This window comes from Oratosquilla oratoria, chromosome 6 (genome assembly GCF_046742065.1).
Source record: "Oratosquilla oratoria isolate Oo_2021 chromosome 6, ASM4674206v1, whole genome shotgun sequence".
Classification (NCBI taxonomy): domain Eukaryota; kingdom Metazoa; phylum Arthropoda; class Malacostraca; order Stomatopoda; family Squillidae; genus Oratosquilla; species Oratosquilla oratoria.
In genome coordinates this window covers 7,657,659-7,677,658 of record NC_134782.1, presented here as the reverse complement: position 1 = coordinate 7,677,658, position 20,000 = coordinate 7,657,659, and the positions used below count along the sequence as shown (strand labels likewise).

The 20,000-nt window shown below is 43.6% G+C and overlaps 1 protein-coding gene across 1 annotated transcript in view; it reads left to right on the top strand.

The window, feature by feature from the left end:
- LOC143026261 (chitinase-3-like protein 1) overlaps positions 1–19,379 on the top strand; it is a 27,804-nt gene extending 8,425 nt beyond the window's left edge. The window contains exons 3-12 of the mRNA XM_076186352.1: positions 5,677–5,862; positions 6,515–6,615; positions 6,777–6,908; positions 7,661–7,788; positions 8,916–9,039; positions 10,800–10,985; positions 13,347–13,469; positions 13,867–14,055; positions 18,274–18,384; positions 18,670–19,379. Of these exons, the coding sequence (XP_076042467.1) occupies positions 5,677–5,862; positions 6,515–6,615; positions 6,777–6,908; positions 7,661–7,788; positions 8,916–9,039; positions 10,800–10,985; positions 13,347–13,469; positions 13,867–14,055; positions 18,274–18,384; positions 18,670–18,783 (1,394 nt within the window). The 3' untranslated portion in view covers positions 18,784–19,379. The remainder of the gene's footprint in view (positions 1–5,676; positions 5,863–6,514; positions 6,616–6,776; positions 6,909–7,660; positions 7,789–8,915; positions 9,040–10,799; positions 10,986–13,346; positions 13,470–13,866; positions 14,056–18,273; positions 18,385–18,669) is intronic.
- The last annotated feature ends 621 nt before the right edge of the window (positions 19,380–20,000 follow it).

The window sequence follows — 20,000 nt, the reverse complement described above, 5'->3', positions numbered from 1 at the left end:
TTTTTTTCGTAGCCTATAAAAAGATTGTAACTCAAAACCGATATTTTTGTTTCGTAGCCTGAATTTTTTTTTTTTTTTTTTTTTTTTTTTGTAATGTAGCCTTTGGTTAGCTACACAAGTGTGATGCAGGGGAGGTAAAGTCTCGTTGGAGTTTATCTTTATTGAAAACAGGCCGTTCTGGCATTTAAGCAGAGGGGAGTAATCCCCCAAGGGGATAGTGTCTCCTCTGGTGAGTCTAAGGGAGAGTGTCTCCCCTAATCTCCTTGGCTGGCGACGCAGTCGCCGGGATTTATATATACGAATATGCCTATCTTGCATATCAGTGTAGGGTTTACCATAAAATATAGGTTTGGGATTTATACAATACTATTTGTGTGTTGCACTGCAGTAAGTTTAGTAATATTGGTTAATGTGTCATGAAATGGTGTATGGTTTGGAGTTACATATATGTAGCTTGGTAGGTATAAGAAAATAGTTAATGATCTGTCGAGCGACACTATGTACTTGTTGGGCGGTGGCGTGATGTACGTTCGAGTCAGATGTGTATCATTAGATGTGAATATCAATCAAATTGCCAAGGTCAGTACCTGCTAGATACCTTCTTGTATGCATGTGGATCACGTGCCAGGCATGTGATATATATAATGGTTAGTAAGGATACAGTAACCTCAAACAGATTTTTTTCGTAGACTCATTCATCTTTTTTATCACCACGTCCCTTCAGTAGATACTCTTTGTCTTCATGTTTCCTTAGTACCTAGCCCTGGCCTCCACACCTGGGCTTAATAGATAACCGATGGCGTTATATCCTTTGGTAGACGAGAATGATGAGTAGCATCAGTTTGTAGCCCCGATGAACTAGTTTTTAGCCTTTATGCCACCATGCCCATTAGTAGAAAGTCTTTGTCTTCAGGCTCCTTAGTAACTAGCCCTTGGGTGGACACCCACTTTTAGTAAATAGCCCTTCTCTCAATGACTCCTTTAGCAAGTAGCTTTTGTCTCGATACTTCTCTTAGTATCTAGCCTTTTCCTTCTTGCCCCTTTCTTAACTGGCCCTTAGCCAAGTAACTAACCATTCTCTCCAAACCCCTGTTCTTTAGTAACTAGCCCTATTCTCCAGGGCTACTAAGTAACTAGCTTTTGCCTTCCCTCCTCCTGGGTGTGTATGCAGATTAGTAAGACATTATTTATGTTGAGTAGATAAATGAAATATGACGTGCAGTGCTTATTTTGGGCACACATAAGGATTTTATTCTGGTTACCGTCGCCAGACGATTTTATTCAGCCGAGAGTAGTGTTTCCTAACCTGGGGTACTAGTATCTCCCGGGCGTGCTGAAATCAATTCTATGGGGTGGTAGGAAGCGATGCATACATCTACGTTCCGTTATCCTTCCAGTAATATATTAGTTAGAGGGTGGTGGACTCCTGCAGGGGGTGCTAGGGTCGGAGAAGGTTGGGAAACGTTCCCCTGGAGCAATGGTTTTTAACCTTTTAACGCAGCGACCCAAAATCCTGTCCAGATCAACCTTGCCGACCCATACCCTCATGAATATTTTATTTAATTTAGATTCTAAAGTGATTGTAGATGTTGAAAATATTCCTCACCTCAATTAAATCGTTTGTGTCTTTATAAGGCTGCGTTTGGATGTTGATGATTTAGATATTCTAACACAGTATTATTACTCATAATGATATTTTTGATAGGAATATTGGGAAAATGATATGTCCACAAATCCTTGGCGACCCATTCGAACACCTTGGCGACCCATCTTTGGGTCGCGACCCAAACTTTAAGAACCATTGCCTTAGAGGATAATTTGCGCCGGGAAGGGTCCGTTGTCCTGCCGAGGTGTTCTGGAAAATTTGTCTTCGGCGTAGAAGTTGACGGGGGGGGGGGGGTGTTGTCGCCGCGTCCGCGACTCGGATGCAAAGATTACATTACATTTCGTCTTGTTTGGTTCAACTTCGTGTTGACGATTTATCTGACAAACTATTTCAATATAGACAGTTTTCACGAATTTTTCTTCGGTTATCTGTCTGTCTGTATTGTCCTAAACGTATTATTATTATTTTTTTTTCTTATTTAGTAAGACTCGGGTTTATTCAAATATGATTATAACTAGCGTGCGCCGGTGGCATGATCGGTAGCGTGTTGGTTTCGCATTCACTTAATTGTGGGTTCGAATCCCGCACTTCTCTTTTATAGCAGTGACTGTTAGTTACCTTCCCCAACAGCCCAATCGTATGACAGGGCAAAGGTGACAGCTTCGGCCGCAGTCACTCAGCGCCTTCTGGCGTAGGCTCCTCACCTTTTTCATAACTAGATTTCCTGTTGTAACTATGACGATCGGAAATGATTAGTTTTGAGAAACTGAGTTTAATTGATGTTCTGGTACATTGTGTGTTTCTTTGTTGTTGAAGAAAGGCACATCATGAGATCTATTGTGATCCGAGAGCGGCGGGATTCTGCATCACGTCAACACAATCACAATGATAAAGTACGAAAATAGATGCATTGTGTGACGTCACAGTGTTGACAATGAGCGCATTTGATGATAAAAGTAAATCAAAACGTCAGGAGATCTCTCGGCTCATAACAAAATCGGTCATAAGCAATCATTAAGTAGATAAATGATAAAAAATAAATAAATCAATAAATAGATCAAATAAACAAATAAAAAAGATATATAAAAAGAAAGATAGACAAATGATTAAATAGATAACTTGATAATTAGATAAAATAAATTAATGACTGAATGCGTAAATACATAAATGATCAAATGAGGAAATACGAAAACATAGATAAAACTGAATATATAAAATGTAGATAAGTAAACAGAAACAGAGGGTATATAACTAAAAAGTAGATAAATAAATGAATAGGTAATTAAATGGATATGTATATAAATAAAGTAAAGAAGTAAAATAAGACTAATAAATAAACACACAAGCAGCTAATTAAAGAAGCAGATAAGAAGAGGTATCCCAGCTTGCATATTCATCCTTTCTGTTTCATTCCGTTTCTCTTATATTCGCTTTCGAGACACCTGCATTGCATACGATGAGAACAATCTCAAATGGCCATGAGCGATTCAATAGGAATTTTCTTTTTTCCTCAGTCGAAAATAATGCGAAATCACAAGGCCGAAAATGAAACACAATTCCATTCGGATGAAAGAGTATGTGAAGGTTCTTGAGGCTGGTATGAATTCATTTCTGCATCTCAATAATTAACAAGGTCTTCAATAGAGACACTAGTGCATACATAAACATTTGATCAGTTCAATAGGTGCAGAAAGACCTTTGTGGTATGAAATAAATAGCCATTGTTAATGTTAAGAAATAATCTTTTCAATAGAAAGAGAGAGAGAAAGAGAGAGAGAAAGAGAGAGAGAGAGAGAGAGAGAGAGAGAGAGAGAGAGAGAGAGAGAGAGAGAGAGAGAGAGAAGAGACGGAAAGTTTCTCGAGAATAGAAACAAACGAATGAATAACAACTGAACAATAGTAAAGTGAAATCTAGTGTCACCCACATACCCACAAGGGGAAGAGAGGAATGCATTTACTCGCTGGATTCAAGTCTGAATGAGTTCACGCTGAGATAGAAGGCGTCAGAATGGAGTCCATGCAATTTGCATGAGACTTCCTGCGGTTCACGTTCCCTGCGTTCATGCCCTGGGTGGAATGGGCCCACCAGCCCACAGCAGCCTCCACCAGTCTCCACCAGCCCCCAGCAGCCTCCACCGGCCTCCAGCAGCCTCCACCAGCCCCCAGCGGCCTCCACCAGCCCCCAACAGCCTCCACCGGCCTCCAGCCTTCACCTGCCAACTCACTCACTCTCCTCTTCTCTCTCTCCTACGTCCAACCTTCCTTTCTCATTCCAAGATTTTTTTTTGAGAGTCTTCAGGTTTTCAGTCGTCATGAAGCCAGCACTCAAACAAGAAATATGACAGATGTATTACGACACGTAAGCAGGATGACTTCTCATCAAGTTTGAAGTTACACTTGCAGGCTTTTGATGCGGTCGTGTATTGACTTTGGACTCAGCCAGTTTCATCGGTGTCAGGCTGGTGGGGGGCAGAGAGGAAGGAGGAGGAAGAAGAGGAGGACGAGGGAGAAGGAGGAGAGGAGTAGGGGTAGGAGGAGGAGGAGGAGGAGGAAAGACAGAGAACAACAAAGATACATGAGAGTGAAACGAAAGAAGACAAGAAGGCAGTTAAGGAGGAGAAAAGGACAATCTACAAAGGCTAGTGAAGGGCTTAGAAGGAGGACGGGGGAAGAGGAGGAGGAGGAGGAGGAGGAGGGGAGGGAGCGGGTAGGAAAGAGGGGTGGAGGGAGAGGGAGGCGGGGAGGGGAGGGAAATGGGGGGAGGGAGAAAGGCTGGGGTAGAGGAGGAGGAGGGGGAGGGAAGAGTGGAGGGATAGAGGGGTGGAGAAGGGGGGGCGGGGAGTGGAGGGAAGAGGGGAGAAGGAAAGGGGCTGGGGGTAGAGGAGGAGGAGGAGGAGGGGGAGAGGGGCGGGTAGGGAAGAGGGGTGGAGGGAGAGATGGGGGCGGGGAGAGGAAGGAGGTGGAGGGGGAGGGGGAGGGGAGAAGTGACGGGGGTGGGGGAAGGTTAGGCAGGATTAGGTGTTCAAGGTCAAAAGAATCAACTCGTTTAAACCCAGTGATTAGTGACAAATGATTCTATTCAGCTCAGAAGGGCCTCGTCATAAAAAAGAGAGAAAAATAAAAAAGAGAACATTGGTGAAAAAAAAGAGTAAATACAAATCGACGGCTTGATAGTACCAGATGCGAACTCTTTGGTTCCTGGAATCCAGTTGGGATCGAGGTCGCGGGCAGGGCGCGTCCTCTACCAGGGGCCTGGAATGGCAATCGGCGGAAGAAAACAACTCTCACAGTAGAGCGACATCAGAGGAAAGGGAGGAGCAGAAGGAGGAGGAAGAGGAAAGAGAGGAAGGAGAAGGAGGGGATGAGAAGGAGGAGTGAGGAGGAAGAGGAGTAAGGGGGAAGGGGATGAGAGTGAGGAGGGTAGGAAGAGAGTAGTAGTAGTAGTAGTAGTAGTAGTAGTAGTAGTAGTAGTAGTAGTAGTAGTAGTAGTAGTAGTAGTAGTAGTAGTAGTAGTAATAGTAGTAGTAGTAGGGGGAGAAAAGGGACATGGAGAAGAGGTGGAGGAGGGAGAAGGGTGAGGAAGAAGGGGAGGGGGAGGAGAAGGAGGAATGGAAAGAGGAGGTAGGTTCAGAAGACAATGAGAGACAGTGAGTGATCCCCGGTCACTTCATTACCCTCTTGTGTGCGTGTGTGTAGCCAGACTCGGAACATAGCCGGACATCACTCGTAAAGAGAATTCTTGATGTCCAGAGTTCCAATAACAGTAGCGCCGAAAGACAAGGGTGCGAAAAGGTTTCGGAGGTCAAGGGAGGGAAGAGACGGAGGAGATGGGAAGGGAAGAGAGGGGGAGGCGTGTGTTTTTAGGAAGAGAGCGGGTCTTATGATCACTCAGTGGTGTTATTGACTTAGATATTTTATTCTGCCTGAAATACCAGGGGAGGTCAAGGGGGAAAAGAAGAGGCAAAAGAGAGAGAGTCCTTAGGAAGCAGATAATTGTCATTAATTTTTCATGTTCTTCCCCGAATGCTGTAATTTTGATTTCTTTTTTTAATCTTTTTCCTCCCTAACAGCCGGTCCTGTCATGGTCTGTTACTACAGGTCCTGGGCTGTGTACCGACCTGGCAAGGGTAAATTCGACGTTGAGGACATCCCACCAGCACTGTGTACCCACATCATCTACGGCTTCGCTGGTCTCCGGAACAACCAGATCATATCTCTGGATCCCTGGAACGACCTCTATGAAAACTACGGCAAAGGTGAGTACTGCTGAAGGAGGGTAGATCACTGCTTATGGACGTCATCTACGAGAATTAGGTCAAAGGTGAGACCTGATGAAGGAGGGTAGGTCGCCAGTCATGAATGAACCGGAAGGGATAAAAGAAAACGTGTGCTCGCGCTGATGAAGAAGGGTAAGTCATCGGCCATGGATGGCACTTAGCTCATGTCTCAACCTCTGAGGTTTACAAAATGGGATAATGATCCAGTTAGTTCCTGTATTAATCTTTGGATAAGAAGTAATAGGTTTTCAGTAGTATCTAAAACAAAAGTGTTTTGATGTGATGCAATTGGAGTCGCAGCAACATCGAGAACCAGAATATTTTCATCGGAAGACAACTGACAAACTTCTTCTCTACAATCAGACCTAGAATCTTCTTAGAATAAATTGCATATCACTGATTTAATCGGCATGAATTCATCTGAGAAGGCTGGCTATTTGTCTCAATGGGACGGATAATGAACTTTGAAGAACCATAGCCATAAAGAATGTTATGAAAAAATAAAGGAAAATATATATATATATATATGTATATATATATATATATATATATATATATATATATATGTATATATGTATATGTATATATTTTAAACACACACACACGGCCCTTTTTCTTTTTCTTCTGCCAGGAGCCTACGACCGTTTCAATTCTCTCAAGAAGCAGAACGCCGACCTGAAGACGATCATCGCCATCGGGGGATGGAATGAAGGGTCCTCTAGGTATTCAGAGGTATGTCTTCGGCTCATCTTAGGTTCCTCTCTCTCTTTCTCTCTTTATCTCTCTCTCTCTCTCTCGCACAAGACTTTTCAACCACATTACACTTTTGAATTGAAATCTACTCTTCCTCCTTCTTCTTCCTCACTCACCTCGACCATCCCTCTCGCCCTCAGATGGCCAAAAGCCCTGCTACAAGGAAGACCTTCGTGGACAGCGTGATGGCGTTCCTCCCGAAATACGGCTTCGATGGTCTGGACATGGATTGGGAGTACCCGACTCAGCGCGGAGGAAAACCAGAGGACAAGGTATGGGTCGCTCACTCCCATCCTCATGATACTAAGTTCCTACCCTAGTGCTGAAGTTCCTACCTCAGTGATGAAGACGCAGCCATAGTTAAGCCTTTATTATCTAAATACTAAGTTCCTCCTTTAACGTTAAAGAGACAGTTTTTGTTCAATCTCTGGGTCGTTACCATAATACTAAGTTCCTCTCTTAATCTTAAGAACACAGGCTTGGTTAAGCCTTTGTTAACTTAATACTAAGTTCCTCCTTTGACGTTAGAGGTACGATCTTTGTTATTAAGTCTCTGATTCGTCACCATAGCACTAATTTCCTCCTTTATTGCTAAAGGCACGACCTTTGTTGATACTAAGTTCCTCCCTTAATGTTGAATAAAAATAACCTTTGTCAGACTTGTGGTTCATCATCGTACTACTAAGTTCCTCCCTTGATTTTGAAGAGATCTTTTGTTAAGGTGGGGTTCACCGTCAAAGTGCCTCCTTTAATAATGAAAACGCAGCTTTTGTGATGGCTCTAGTTCGTTACTATAGCATTCAAGTTCCATCAATGCAAAAGAAATAGCCTTTGTGATGCCTAAGTACTAAGTTTTCCATCAATATCGAAGAAACATCCTTTGTTAGCCCTAAGTTTCGTCTTCATGATGCCAAGTGCCTCCCTTTGTTAAGCCTCTGGCTTGTCATGATAATGCTAAGTTATTCCCTTTGTTTAGGTCTGTGTTTCATCATCAGGATACTAAGTTCCTCACTTCCTTCGGCAGGTGAACTTCATCTCCCTACTTCAGGAGCTTAAGGCCGCCCTGCACTCCAAGGGTTACCTCCTGACGGCGGCCGTATCAGCAGGAAAGCTCACGATCGACCCTGCTTACGACGTCCCTGCTATGGCAGAGTACGTGCAAGGTCACACTGTGACATACTAGGTCAACCCATTTGTGTTTGTTTTGCCATTTCAGTAGTCGGACACTCGATGACCGAGCCGGTTAGAGCGTCGGTTAGATGTTTGCGGCGGAGGTTGAGGTGACGGCAGTTCGAAACCTGCCGCCAGCGAGTTGAACCAAGGGCATGTTTTATTAGAATTCCACTCTACAAAGTCCTCTGTAAGGGGCACCGTCCTAATTTCCTTATATGTGTTCGTAACGTTCAACCGAATTCTCGATAGTCTTTCTTCTGGCTGTCGCCTGGTGATTTTATTTACCCAAGGGGGACTGACCCTCCGTTGTGAAAATGCCCAACAAGAATGTACCAAGACGTCGGAGGTCTTTTTGGCGTTTAGTTTGATTCTTGTTCTACGTTTCGGAACATTTTCTTTAAGTACCTCTTCTCACAAAGGGCTTATTTACATATTCATCTCGGTCCAAAGAAGAAGAAGAAAAAAAAGCAACAAGGAAATAGATCTGTTTGTCATACAATTCTACTCCTTTTCGAAGACCTACGACGAAATAAATTTTCGTCTTGAGATTTGAAAAGATGTCATTCTCTTTTTTTTTTTTTTTTTTTTTTTTTTTTAAATGGGATTCCCTGTTGCTCCCCATTGCTCAATAAAAACAAACACTCGCGCCTTGGACATACCACAAAAGACTATTTTTCATACTCTCCTTTCCTCTCTTCCTCCCTTTCTTCCTCCCTTCCTTCATTTCCTCTTCCTCCCTCTCCCTTCCTCTCTTTCTTTACCTTACTTCCTTTCCTATCTTCCTCCCTCTCTCTTTCTCCCTTTCTTCCCCTTCCTTCCTTCCCCCTTTCCCTGTCTCTCCTCTTACTAGCTATCTTCACACATTCTTTTCTTCTTTTTCTGTCTCTTCCTCTTCCCATCTTCACGCATTCTTTTCCCCTCTTTCTGTCTCTCCCTCTTCCTCTTATCTCTCTTCATACATTCCACGTTTCACCCTCTCGCTGTACGCACCTCCCCAGTCCTATCTTCAGGTTGGCCTCATCCTCCTCTTTTCCTGACACCGACACGCTTTCTCCAAACCGACCCAACAGTGTCAATGTTCTAATTGTGGTTATTTTCTTTGACAGAGCTCTTGACATCATCAATGTCATGGCCTACGACATGCACGGTGCCTGGGATCCCTACGCCCATCACCAGACGCCTCTCTACGCCCATCCCAAGGATGAAGGAAATAACCTTTACTTCAATGTGGTAAGTATTCGCCCTTTTTTTGGTGCTGTATGGGTGGGTAGGATCATACATACATATATACATACATACATACACACATACACACACATATGCATACATACATATACACACATAGACACACACATGCATACATACATACACACATACATTATATCCTTATTAATTAACCATTATATTACATGCCTGACACGTGATCAACATGCATACAAGGTGCCCGACAGGCACTGACCTTGGCAATCCCTACCCAATCTTGCTGACCTCCACACTTCCTAATCGTAAACATCTAAGTCAGACATGCAAACACATCATGCAAGCGTCCACCGGAAGTCACCGACACAAGTACATAGTGTCGCCAGACAGATGATTAACCATTCCTTTAAATCTACCAAGCTACATACACGTAACTACAATCCATACATCGTGTCAAGGCACATCCATTGATTATATACATCCATTGAAATGCAACAAACAGACAAATAATGTTGTATGAATCCCAGATTCATTGACCTAACTGACAACCCACACCAAATATGCCAGATAGCCATAATTCACATATATAAATGGCGACTGCGTCGCCATAGAGAAGACTGGGGTAGACACTCTCCCCTAGAAGGAGATAGAGAGGAGACTAGGGAAGACACTTTCCCTTAGACTCACCAGGGGAGACACTGTCCCATTGGGGGATTACATCTCCTATCTGTATATACCAGAAACGCCTGTTTCAATAAATACAAAGTCTAACTATGCTTTATCTCCTCTGGACCCCACTTGTGTAACCAACCAAAGGTTACATAACTGGTGCGACTACCCTCGCACGTCCACGACTAATCACGCCTACAAGGTCTGCCCCTTTCTCCTTTTCTTCCATGTTCCTTTTTTCTTCTTGTTTTTTTTTTTTCTCTTTTGCTTTTTGTTCATTTCTCTCGTGGCTTCTTTCTTGCCCAACACCAGTCCATCCCAATAGCGTCGCATAAGAAAAGTCATTCTCACAACCCTCTGGCGTGGAAACAAATAATACAATCTCCCTTCAAATTGTAGTCAGCCTTCGGAGGCATTCTTGTCTCGCATCCGCTTAGTTGTGGGTTTGAATCCCGCACTCCTCTCCTATTTCCAGCAGTGACTGTTACCTCTCCCGGCAGTGCCCATTAGGGCAAAAAGGACGGCTTTGGCATTAGCTATGCGCCTCCTGGTGTAGGCACCTTACCTTCTTCTTCTTCTCCTTTCTCATGCAGCACATACATTTACAAAAACTCTAATCTTCGAGAAAATATCTAATTCTTCAGTTCACTCAATTTGTAGACTAACAGATCGACAACCTTGTCTTCAACCGAGGCCTGACACTCCCCTTACACAAGAACACAACCATCGATCTCCTCCTCTTCTCCTATAGGAACCCCCCCCCCCCGCTTCTTCTCGTTCTCCTCCCTTACAGAACATCAGAACGCAACCATCAATCTCCTCTTTCTCTACTACAGGAAAAAAAGTAACCCCAGCTCCGTTCTCCCTCACAGAAGAACATTATCTTTGATCTCTTCTTTCTCCTTACAGATTAAAGAACAACTTACAGAAGACCATCTTTGATCTCCTCTTCCTCCCACAGGGGATGAAATAACCCATGTTTGTTCTCCTAACTTACAAAACACCATCTTTGATTTTCTCTCTTTATCCTACGGGAGGTAGAATAACCCACGTCTGTTCTCCTCCCTCCCTCTGACAAGAGATAATAATTCACGTTTGTCCTTCTTTCTCCTTTCTCACAGGACTTCGCCATCCAGTACTGGCTGAAGCTGGGAGCCCCGGCCAGCAAGATCGCAATGGGCATGGGTCTCTATGGCAGGTGCTTCACCCTCCAGAGAGCCGAGAACCACGATGTCTACGACCCGGCCCCTCAGGCGGGAATGGCTGGACCTTACACCAGAGATCCTGGGTTCATGGGCTACAACGAGGTGAGTCGCTCAAGGTTCACACTTAGAGCCCTACTTTCGAAAAAAAAAAAAAAAAAAAAAAAAAAAAAAAAAAAAATTTAGCAGGCCCTGGCGGAAACTTTCTGTCCTCAGAATGTAGGATTTCCTTTGTTTTTTTCTAATATGTAATCTAGCATATTGGCTTTTCTATAAAATCTACATTTAATCTTCATAAGTAGAGCTAATAAAGTTAGTAAAAAATCTACTTTTATATGGTAGAAAGCGTTCGCGATGAAAACTTTTAAAAGTACGGCTCTTAGGATAAAGTGTTGTGTTATGCTCAATGACTGAATCTATAGAAGCTGGCCACTTGAAAGGGGGCGGAGATTCTGTATGACGTCAAGCCGCCTCGTGACGTCATGTCGCATGAACGACTTTGGGTATAACTGGACAATTTGTGTTTTCTTTCACGACGTGTTCTCTCAAGTTCTAACTCAAAATTGGACAGTTTTGCCTACTTGAGATGTCATTGCAAAATAGGTCAATGAATAAGAAAAAAGGTTATTGTGTATTTAAAGAGATTATTTCAAGGGAGGTCAATGTTTTTAAAAAAACGTTTTTGTGAATGAGTTCGGTACTTTGAAAGAGTTTTACAACGCTATACTGGCCTTTTCTCAGCCTAGGAGTACTAAACCTTCTCGTACTCCCATTCACATCTATTTGAGCTACCGTGAGGGGATTTTATTCACCCAAAGAATTTTTTTTCTACAGAAAGAAGCTGAAAACTTCTCAAACAAATGTCGATCAACTCTGACGCTACATTCTATAAATTTAGTCGTTTATTTTATCTGACGAACGGTTTCATTTATGTGATGGAAGGCAACCGCTCCCTCCAAGGGGGCATATTTGGGTTTAGCTTCTGACTTAATACCATTGACAACATTTATGAGTTGTCAGAGTCTCAACAAAGGACAATCGACAACACTTGAGGGTTCCCAAAGGTTCGGCAAAGGGCACTGCCAACAAAGATACACACTTGAGAAAGGACAAGGAAGGACACATTCGGAAGACTGAGGCCAAATCCCGTCAGGCAAACGAAATCGGGGCGGACATTTCATCCCAGAAAAAAAATAATAATAATAATGAAGGGGGGGAAGGGGAGGGAACATAGCATTGGGTAGAATTCTTGTTCTGGAGAGAGGGTGGGGTGGGGGATTAAAAGGGGGCAAGTTGTTGTTTTAGGAGGGGAGTGGAGGAAGGCTATACGTCCTAAAGAGAAACTCTAAGAAAGAGAGTAAGACTGATGAAGATGAGGCCTCAGGGGTCTTCAGAGATGGGGAGGAGGACGAGGAGGCTGGAGAAGAGGAAGGGGGAGGAAGAAGAGGAGGAGAAAGACGTAGACGAGGAGAAAGAGGGGAGGAAAATGAGATGACGACGGGGAAGAGGAGGATGAGGAAGAGGAGGACGAAGAGAAGGAGGAGGAGGAGGAGGAGAAGGGAGATGCAGAAGATGAGGAGAAAGACGAGGAGGAAAGGAAAAAGAGGCGACGACGAGGAAGGAAAGGAGAAGGAGAAGGATGGGGAAGTGGAGGAAGAGGAAATGGATGAAGAGGAGAAGGAAGAGGAGGAAGAAGAAGTGGAGGAATAGGACAGGCACGGGTGTCTTGTTAATCTTCGTCTTTTGCCTCTTGGGAGGTAAGAAGCATATTGGCGAGAGGTTCCTCTTCCTCCTTGGATTTTTTTTTTTTATTTTATTTTTTTTTTGTCTTCTTGTATTTTTTTTTTTTGGGGGGGGGGAGGAGGAGGGGAGCGGGGAAAGAAGGAAGGGAAAGGAAGGGAGAAGGAAGGGGTAAGGGAGAAGGGAAGGTGGTGAGGGTGAAACATGGAACAGGGAAGGGGTATGAGAAGAGGAAAGGGGTAGGGGAGGGAGCAGGGAGAGGAAAGGTGAAGAAGGAAAAGAGGGAGAGGGGGAGAGAGGGAGAAGCAGGGAGAATGGGAGGAGTAAGGAAAGGAGGGAGTGAGGGAGGGAGGTGGGGGCACTGACGGGCGGAGAGTACCTCAGGGGTCCTCGCTGGGGCGTTTGGAAATGTAAAAAAATAAGTAAATATATAAATGAATAAGTAGAATAAACAAATATAACTAAATGAATAAACCGCCCTCATCCCAGATTGACGCTGGACAGTCGTGGAAACCCAAAAGTGACCCATTTCTTTACCTTTACCCTAAAGGCTTCTGGTATGTTTGGGTGAAAACAAACAAGAAGGGGAATACCCAGCTCGGCTTACCCCCAAGACTCTCCACCGAGCGTGGGTGGGCTGTCCACAAGACACCGTGGCGAGGCTACAACTAACAAACTCCCACTCCTCTCGCATGTTTTGTTTTCAGTCTCGTTCTTCTCCTCCAGATCTGTGAGAAGCAGATGCAGGGCGGCTGGACCATCGTGGATGATCCCAATATGATGGCTCCTTACACCTACAAGGACCGCCAGTGGTGCGGTTATGAACACATCGAGTCCATCACCACCAAGGTAACGAAGCTCTATCAGACCAAGAGGTTCCTCTGGACCGGACCGGCGTTTTTTCACCATTTCCAACCTCAGCACCCACCACTAGTCATGTTGAGACACCCCACCACCCTAGCACCTAATCACAGAGACTTGATATGCTACATGGCTAGAGGGAGCAGTGTTTTTCATCACGTCCTGAATTTGATTTCATCGCTCCCAGGCTGTTAGCCAACACGGAATTCTTTCAGTCACATATTTTCTTAGTACCACTCAGAGATTCTGCGGCTCCTTCTTTGATCTTTAGCACCAGCCTAACGTGATCATGATTACTGAATATATCTGAGACATTGTCGGTAAATAGGTACTGTCCAAAGGCCGCGTCAGACCCTCGGATAAAGCGAACTCTCGCTTCTTTTAGGCAAAGTACGCTGCTGATAATAACCTGATGGGCGGCATGGTGTGGTCCATTGACACTGACGACTTCCACAACACGTGCGGCAACGGCGAGTTCATCCTCATCAAGACCATCTTCTCGACCCTCCTTGGAGGAGGACCCCTGCCCACCCTCCCGCCGACCACCACCACGCCTTTTGACCCCAGCGCTCCGGTAAGGCGAATACCTAGCACGCACGATCCTCACTGGAAGTAATTCTCTTTCAGGAGGCAAGCGGAGTCATTCTAAGAGACGCTCATATTAGAGACAGACAGAGAGAGAGAGAGAGAGAGAGAGAGAGAGAGAGAGAGAGAGAGAGAGAGAGAGAGAGAGAGAGAGAGAGAGAGAGAGAGAGGAGTGGGAGCGGAAAGGGGAGTTCAGAGTTGACTTTAGTCCAATCTCATGAATTAGTATTTCACTTTTATAATGTGGAGATCTTTTCCTGTTTAATGTTTTGATATTAATGGGAACTAGACAAGTCAAAGGGGGAAGAGTTTAAGCTGCTTACCCTTGACTTTACTGTTTTTATGAATAAGAGATGGCTTGGAATTATACTACATATTTCAATACATACACTCATACACAAATACAAATATTCACAATAAACTCACGTGCACACATACATACGTACGTACATACATACATACATACATACATACATTCATACATACACGCATACATATATATATGTATATACAAATATACATACATATACACATACAAACATACATGCTGATCAAAATACTGGTGATTTGTGATTAATCATACAAGAGTTACCACTGATTTACTCTTGCACATACATTCATATGTACATACATATACACATATATATATATATATATATATATATATATATATATATATATATATATATATATATATATATATATATATATATATATATATACATGACTTTGAATTATACTACATATTTCAATACATACACTCATGAACAAATACAAATATTCACAATATATGGATGAAGGTGAAACTGGGAAAGGAGATGTGGGTTTTTTGTAAGTGCATATGGCAGTGAGAAGAGCGTAGAAGAAAGGGAGGCCTTTTAGATAGATTTAAATGAGTGCATAGAGGATTTAGGGAGAAATGTCAATGTAATAGTACTGGGAGACCGAAATGCTAGGGTAGGAAAGGATCCAATTGATGGAGTGGTTGGGAAATGTGGAGTTCCAGGAAAGAATCGTAGTGGAGAGTTGATGGTGGAAATGTGTCTAGAGAGTTGATGATAGCAAACACAGTGTTTCGGAAGAAAGTCAAGCATAAGTACACATGGGAGAGTGTGGTGGAGGGAAGGGTGGTAGATAGAGCGTTAATGGACTATGTAGTGGTAGATAGGACTATGATAGGAAGAGTTAAGGATGTACATGTGCTAAGGGGAGAGGGTGGGGGAATATCAGATCATTTTTTGGTGGAAGGTAAGTTGAGAGTGGAGAATAGATGGAGGAATAGGAAAGGGACAAAAGGTAGGGAGGTGCTTTGATTGAACTCTTTAAATGAAAAGGAAAAGGAGAAGGAGTATAAGAAGAAGCTGAAGGAGGAGTGGGATGGAGTGAAGGATAGAGTAGAACTAGGTGTGGAGGAGGAATGGGGATGGTTCAAGGAGGGAGTCACAAAGTGTGCAAGGATGGTGTGTGGAACAAGAAGGACAGGAGCAAATAGAATAAAGGGTAGTGAATGGTGGGATGAGGAAACAAAGAAGGTTGTAGAAGAGAAGAAGCGAGCTTTCACAGATTGGTTACAAAATAGGACGAGGGAGTCATATGAGAGGTACAAAGAAAAGAAAAGAGAAGTAAAGCAAAAGGTAAAGGAGGCAAAGAGGAAAGCAGATGTGAAATGGGGTAAGAGTATGACAGAAGATTTTGAAAGTAATAAAAAGATGTTTTGGAAAGAAATTAAGAGAGGAAGAGGAGGCGAATCAAGTAGAGAAGAAAAGGTAAAAGGTGCAGATGGAGAGATGATAATGGAAGAGAAGGCAGTAAGGGGAAGATGGGCAGAATATTTTAGGGAGTTGCTAAATGTGAAGGAGGATAGGGAGGGAAAGATAGCTGCAGTGGGAAATGCTAAGAAAATGAGAGTGATGAGTGAGGAAATTGGAGGAGAAATAAGAAAGGATGAAGTGAAGGAAGTTGTTAAGATGATGAAAGCAGGTAAGGCACCTGGTCTGGATGGATGCCATGCAGAATGTCTTTAAAAAAAAGAGGTACAGTGATGGTGGACTGGCTGGTGAGGTTATTTAATGTTTGCTGGAGAGAGGGTAGAGTGCCGGAGGACTGAAGGAGTGCCTGTATAGTTCCAATTAACAAGGGAAAAGGGGACAAGTGTGAATGTAGTAGTTTCAGAGGGATTAGCATCTTTAGTGTAGTTGGGAAGGCTTATGGGAGGATCTTAATTGAGAGGATTAGGAGAGGAACAGAGGGAGTAATTGGTGAGGAACAGTGTGGATTTAGGACGGGTAGAGGCTGTGTTGATCAGATTTTTGTGGTAAGACAGATATGTGAGAAAGCTATAGGAAAGGGGAAGGATGTTTTTTGGGCCTTTATGGACCTGGAAAAGGCTTATGACAAGGTAGACAGAAAGGCGCTGTGGGAGGTATTGCGGATATACGGGATAGGAGGAAAGCTTCTAGGAGCTGTCAAGCGTTTTTATGAGAGTAGTAGAGCTTGTGTCAGGATTAGAAATGGAGAGAGTGAGTGGTTCGAGGTAAAGGTGGGACTTCGTCAAGGATGCGTTATGTCGCCCTGGCTGTTCAACTTATACATGGATGGGGTAGTGCGAGAGGTGAATGCTAGGGTAGTGGGTCAGGGATTGGAGATGGTTAAAGAAAATGGAGAAAAGTGGGAGGTGAGCCAGCTGTTGTTTGCGGACGACACTGCGCTTGTGGCAGGGTCGGAGGAGGGATTGAGGAAGCTGGTGGCAGAGTTAAGGAGAGTATGTGATAGAAGAAAGCTAAAGATAAATGTGGTTTAAAGTAAGGTGATGAGATGTACAAGGGGTGAAAGTGGCAGTAGACTGGAAGTGAACATTAAGGGAGAGCGACTGGAGGAAGTGGATAGTTTTAGATACTTGGGTGCAAGTGTAGCAGGAAAAGGTGGAGTGAAGGTGGAGGTAGAATGTAGATTGAGAGAAGCGAGTAAATGCCTTGGTGGATTAAAAAGTGTAATGAGGAATAGACATTTGGGAATGGATGCGAAGAGGAGACTGTATGAAGGAGTGATTGTGCCAACAGCACTGTATGGGGCAGAAACGTGGAACATAAGAGAAGAAGAGAGAGGGAGTTTGAATGTGTTTGAGATGAGGTGTCTGAGAAGTATGGTGGGGGTTACTAGGCTGGATAGAGTGAGAAATGAGGAGGTGAGGAGGAGAACAGGGGTGGAAAGGGGGTTGGGAGATAGGGTTAATGAAAGAGTGTTAGGATGGTTTGGACACATAGAAAGAAAGACTAGTAAAAGAGGTATGGAAGGCAGATGTGGAGGAAGTGAACATGAAGGGACGTCCTAGGATGAGGTGGATGGATGGGGTGAAAGGGGCTTTGGGGAAAAGGGGAATGTCATTTGAGGAAGGACGGGAGAGGACAGAAGACAGGGGTGAATGGATGATGTTGTGATGCATGAGGTGGAATGGGCGGGGGATGGGGGGTGAGGTAGTATGTGTGAGCAAATTTTGACGCAGCTCAAAGGGATTTCTCCCCGTCTTCTCCTTCATGCATGGGGGGGACGGAGAGGGGGGTCGCCGATTTAATGAAGCGGCCTTACTGTGGATGTGCTGTGTCTTGCGACACTGCTTCTGACCCACGGCAGTGGACAGGGTGCAGGGATGACCCGTCATCCAGGAGGTGCTAAGATGAGAAGGAGGGTGGAGGGGTGTGGAGTGTGTTCAGGGATGGAATAGGTGGGAATGAATTTATGCCTTTTCCTTTTTGGCTACCTTACTTGTAAGGGGGAAAAAGCCTTGGTAAATGTATGTATGTATATATACATGCATACATATGTATATACATACATAGATTTACACATATATAAAAGAATTAGCACATATGTGCATGAATACATGCATTCATACGAAGTGGTAAGCCTCTCACCCCAGATGGTAAAGCTGACGATCACAAGCCCAGTACGTGATTCACACCCATAACGATTCACATGCGCCCATATATAAAGACATCACACACATACACTCACACATGCACACACACACACACACGCACACACACACACACACACACACACACACACACACACACACACACACACACACACACACGTCAGATAGTCCGTGACGTCATCATTCCTAAAGCTCGTTTACCTGGGGGTGAAACGACTATGTATATATATTTTTGTGTCTTAAAGACTTTTTATTTTTTTCTCTCCATCTTAGACCACCCCAACTACTACGACTCTCTCGACTCCCTTATTTATCAACCTCTGCAAAACTGTCGGGTACAACGCTGACCCTACCGACTGCACCATTTTCTACGAATGCTCAGTCGTGAGTATTCCTTTAGTAATATATATGTATGTATACTTTACTAGTACTAAGGATGTAAGTACACGAAAACGCTCTGCTTCGTTAGTTTATCTTTCCTGGTTGTTACTCCTGCATTTGTGAATATACGCTTCTAGGGTTTTCGTTACGTATGTATGTATGTATTGTATGTATATACATACATACACACACACATGTATATATATATATATATATATATATATATACACATATATATAATGTATATATGACTGTATGTATATGTAATTCCTGTTTTCTCTCCTTCAGGGTGACTACGGAGAATGGATAATGCATACTTTCCGCTGCCCGCCCGGAACCGCCTTCGTTCCAGACTTGGGAATCTGCGACTACGAAGGGAAGTACCCTGAACTTTGCAAGTAAAGAGATCTTTTCCTCGAAGATTCTCGTTCTCTTCTTCGGCTGAAAAAGCTCCTTTCCCGAGCTCTCCTCCTCCTCCTCCTCCTCCTCATTATGTCTTCCTTCTTGTCCCCTCCTTACCTTCTGGGGACCCTCCCCCTCGTAGCTCCTTAGCTATCCACGTCTTCCTTCGTTCCAGCTCCCCCTTCCCCTCTCCCAGAAGCAAATCTTCGGTTCTCCTTCTTTGCCCCGTCCGTTCTTAGAAACCGGAGACTACCTTCGGTCAACGGACCCTTAGATCTCACGACCCACTTTCATTCTTTTTTACTCTGGACCACCAGTGAGACAAATGTCCACTTTTCAAGAGGAAGAGTCCATATTTCAAAGTAGGAAATTGGCTTACCAGAGGAAAACAGACCATTTCATCAATGGAATCATGTTCTGATCCGGAGCAAGGGACCCAACAGACGAACACCGGTCTGTTATGAATGAAGAGAAACCAATTAAGAGACAAGACCAACAAGAGAAATTAAGCTGAATTTCTTTTTTGATTAGAATTGCTTTTTCGATTTTTGTCTCTATTTTCTGGTTGGGCGTGAATAAATTCAACACCAAAACATAATCATTTTTCATTTTATCCTTCACTTTGGTTAGGTGTACTCAAAACATGCTCACACATTCGCAGCATGAATGGAAATGTAATAGAAGCATAATTCAAAATTACATTACTTCTTTCCACCGGCAGCCAGGGAGATGTGATCTAAATTATTTAAATAGCATAGGTACTGTATAGATGGCGATTTCTAGTTGCCGGTTGACTTTCAGTAACTGGTTACTGTAAAAAATAATGCTAGAATATGCATAATTATATAGTCAAGAGCATTGAATACATGGCTGGATACAGCTCGAGGAAAAAAAAAAGAAAGAAAGAAATATTGACCACAATACTGAAGTTCACATAAGGAAGACGGAAAGCAAGTGAGGATCTTACGCCAGGAGCAGCTGAGTAGCTACGGCCGAAGCCGTCACCTTTGTCTTGTATATTGTGGGACTGTTGAGACAGGAAACTGACAGTCACAGTCAGCGCTGGGAATCGGAGAGGAGTTCGGGATTCGAACCCAAAACTAAGCGAATGCGAGACCACGCTTGTGAGGACAAGGATAACTACATAAGAATGAAGGAGACTGCAAGAGACCATAAGGCCTATACAATGCAGTTCCGTGTCCCTTACCACCTGTCAT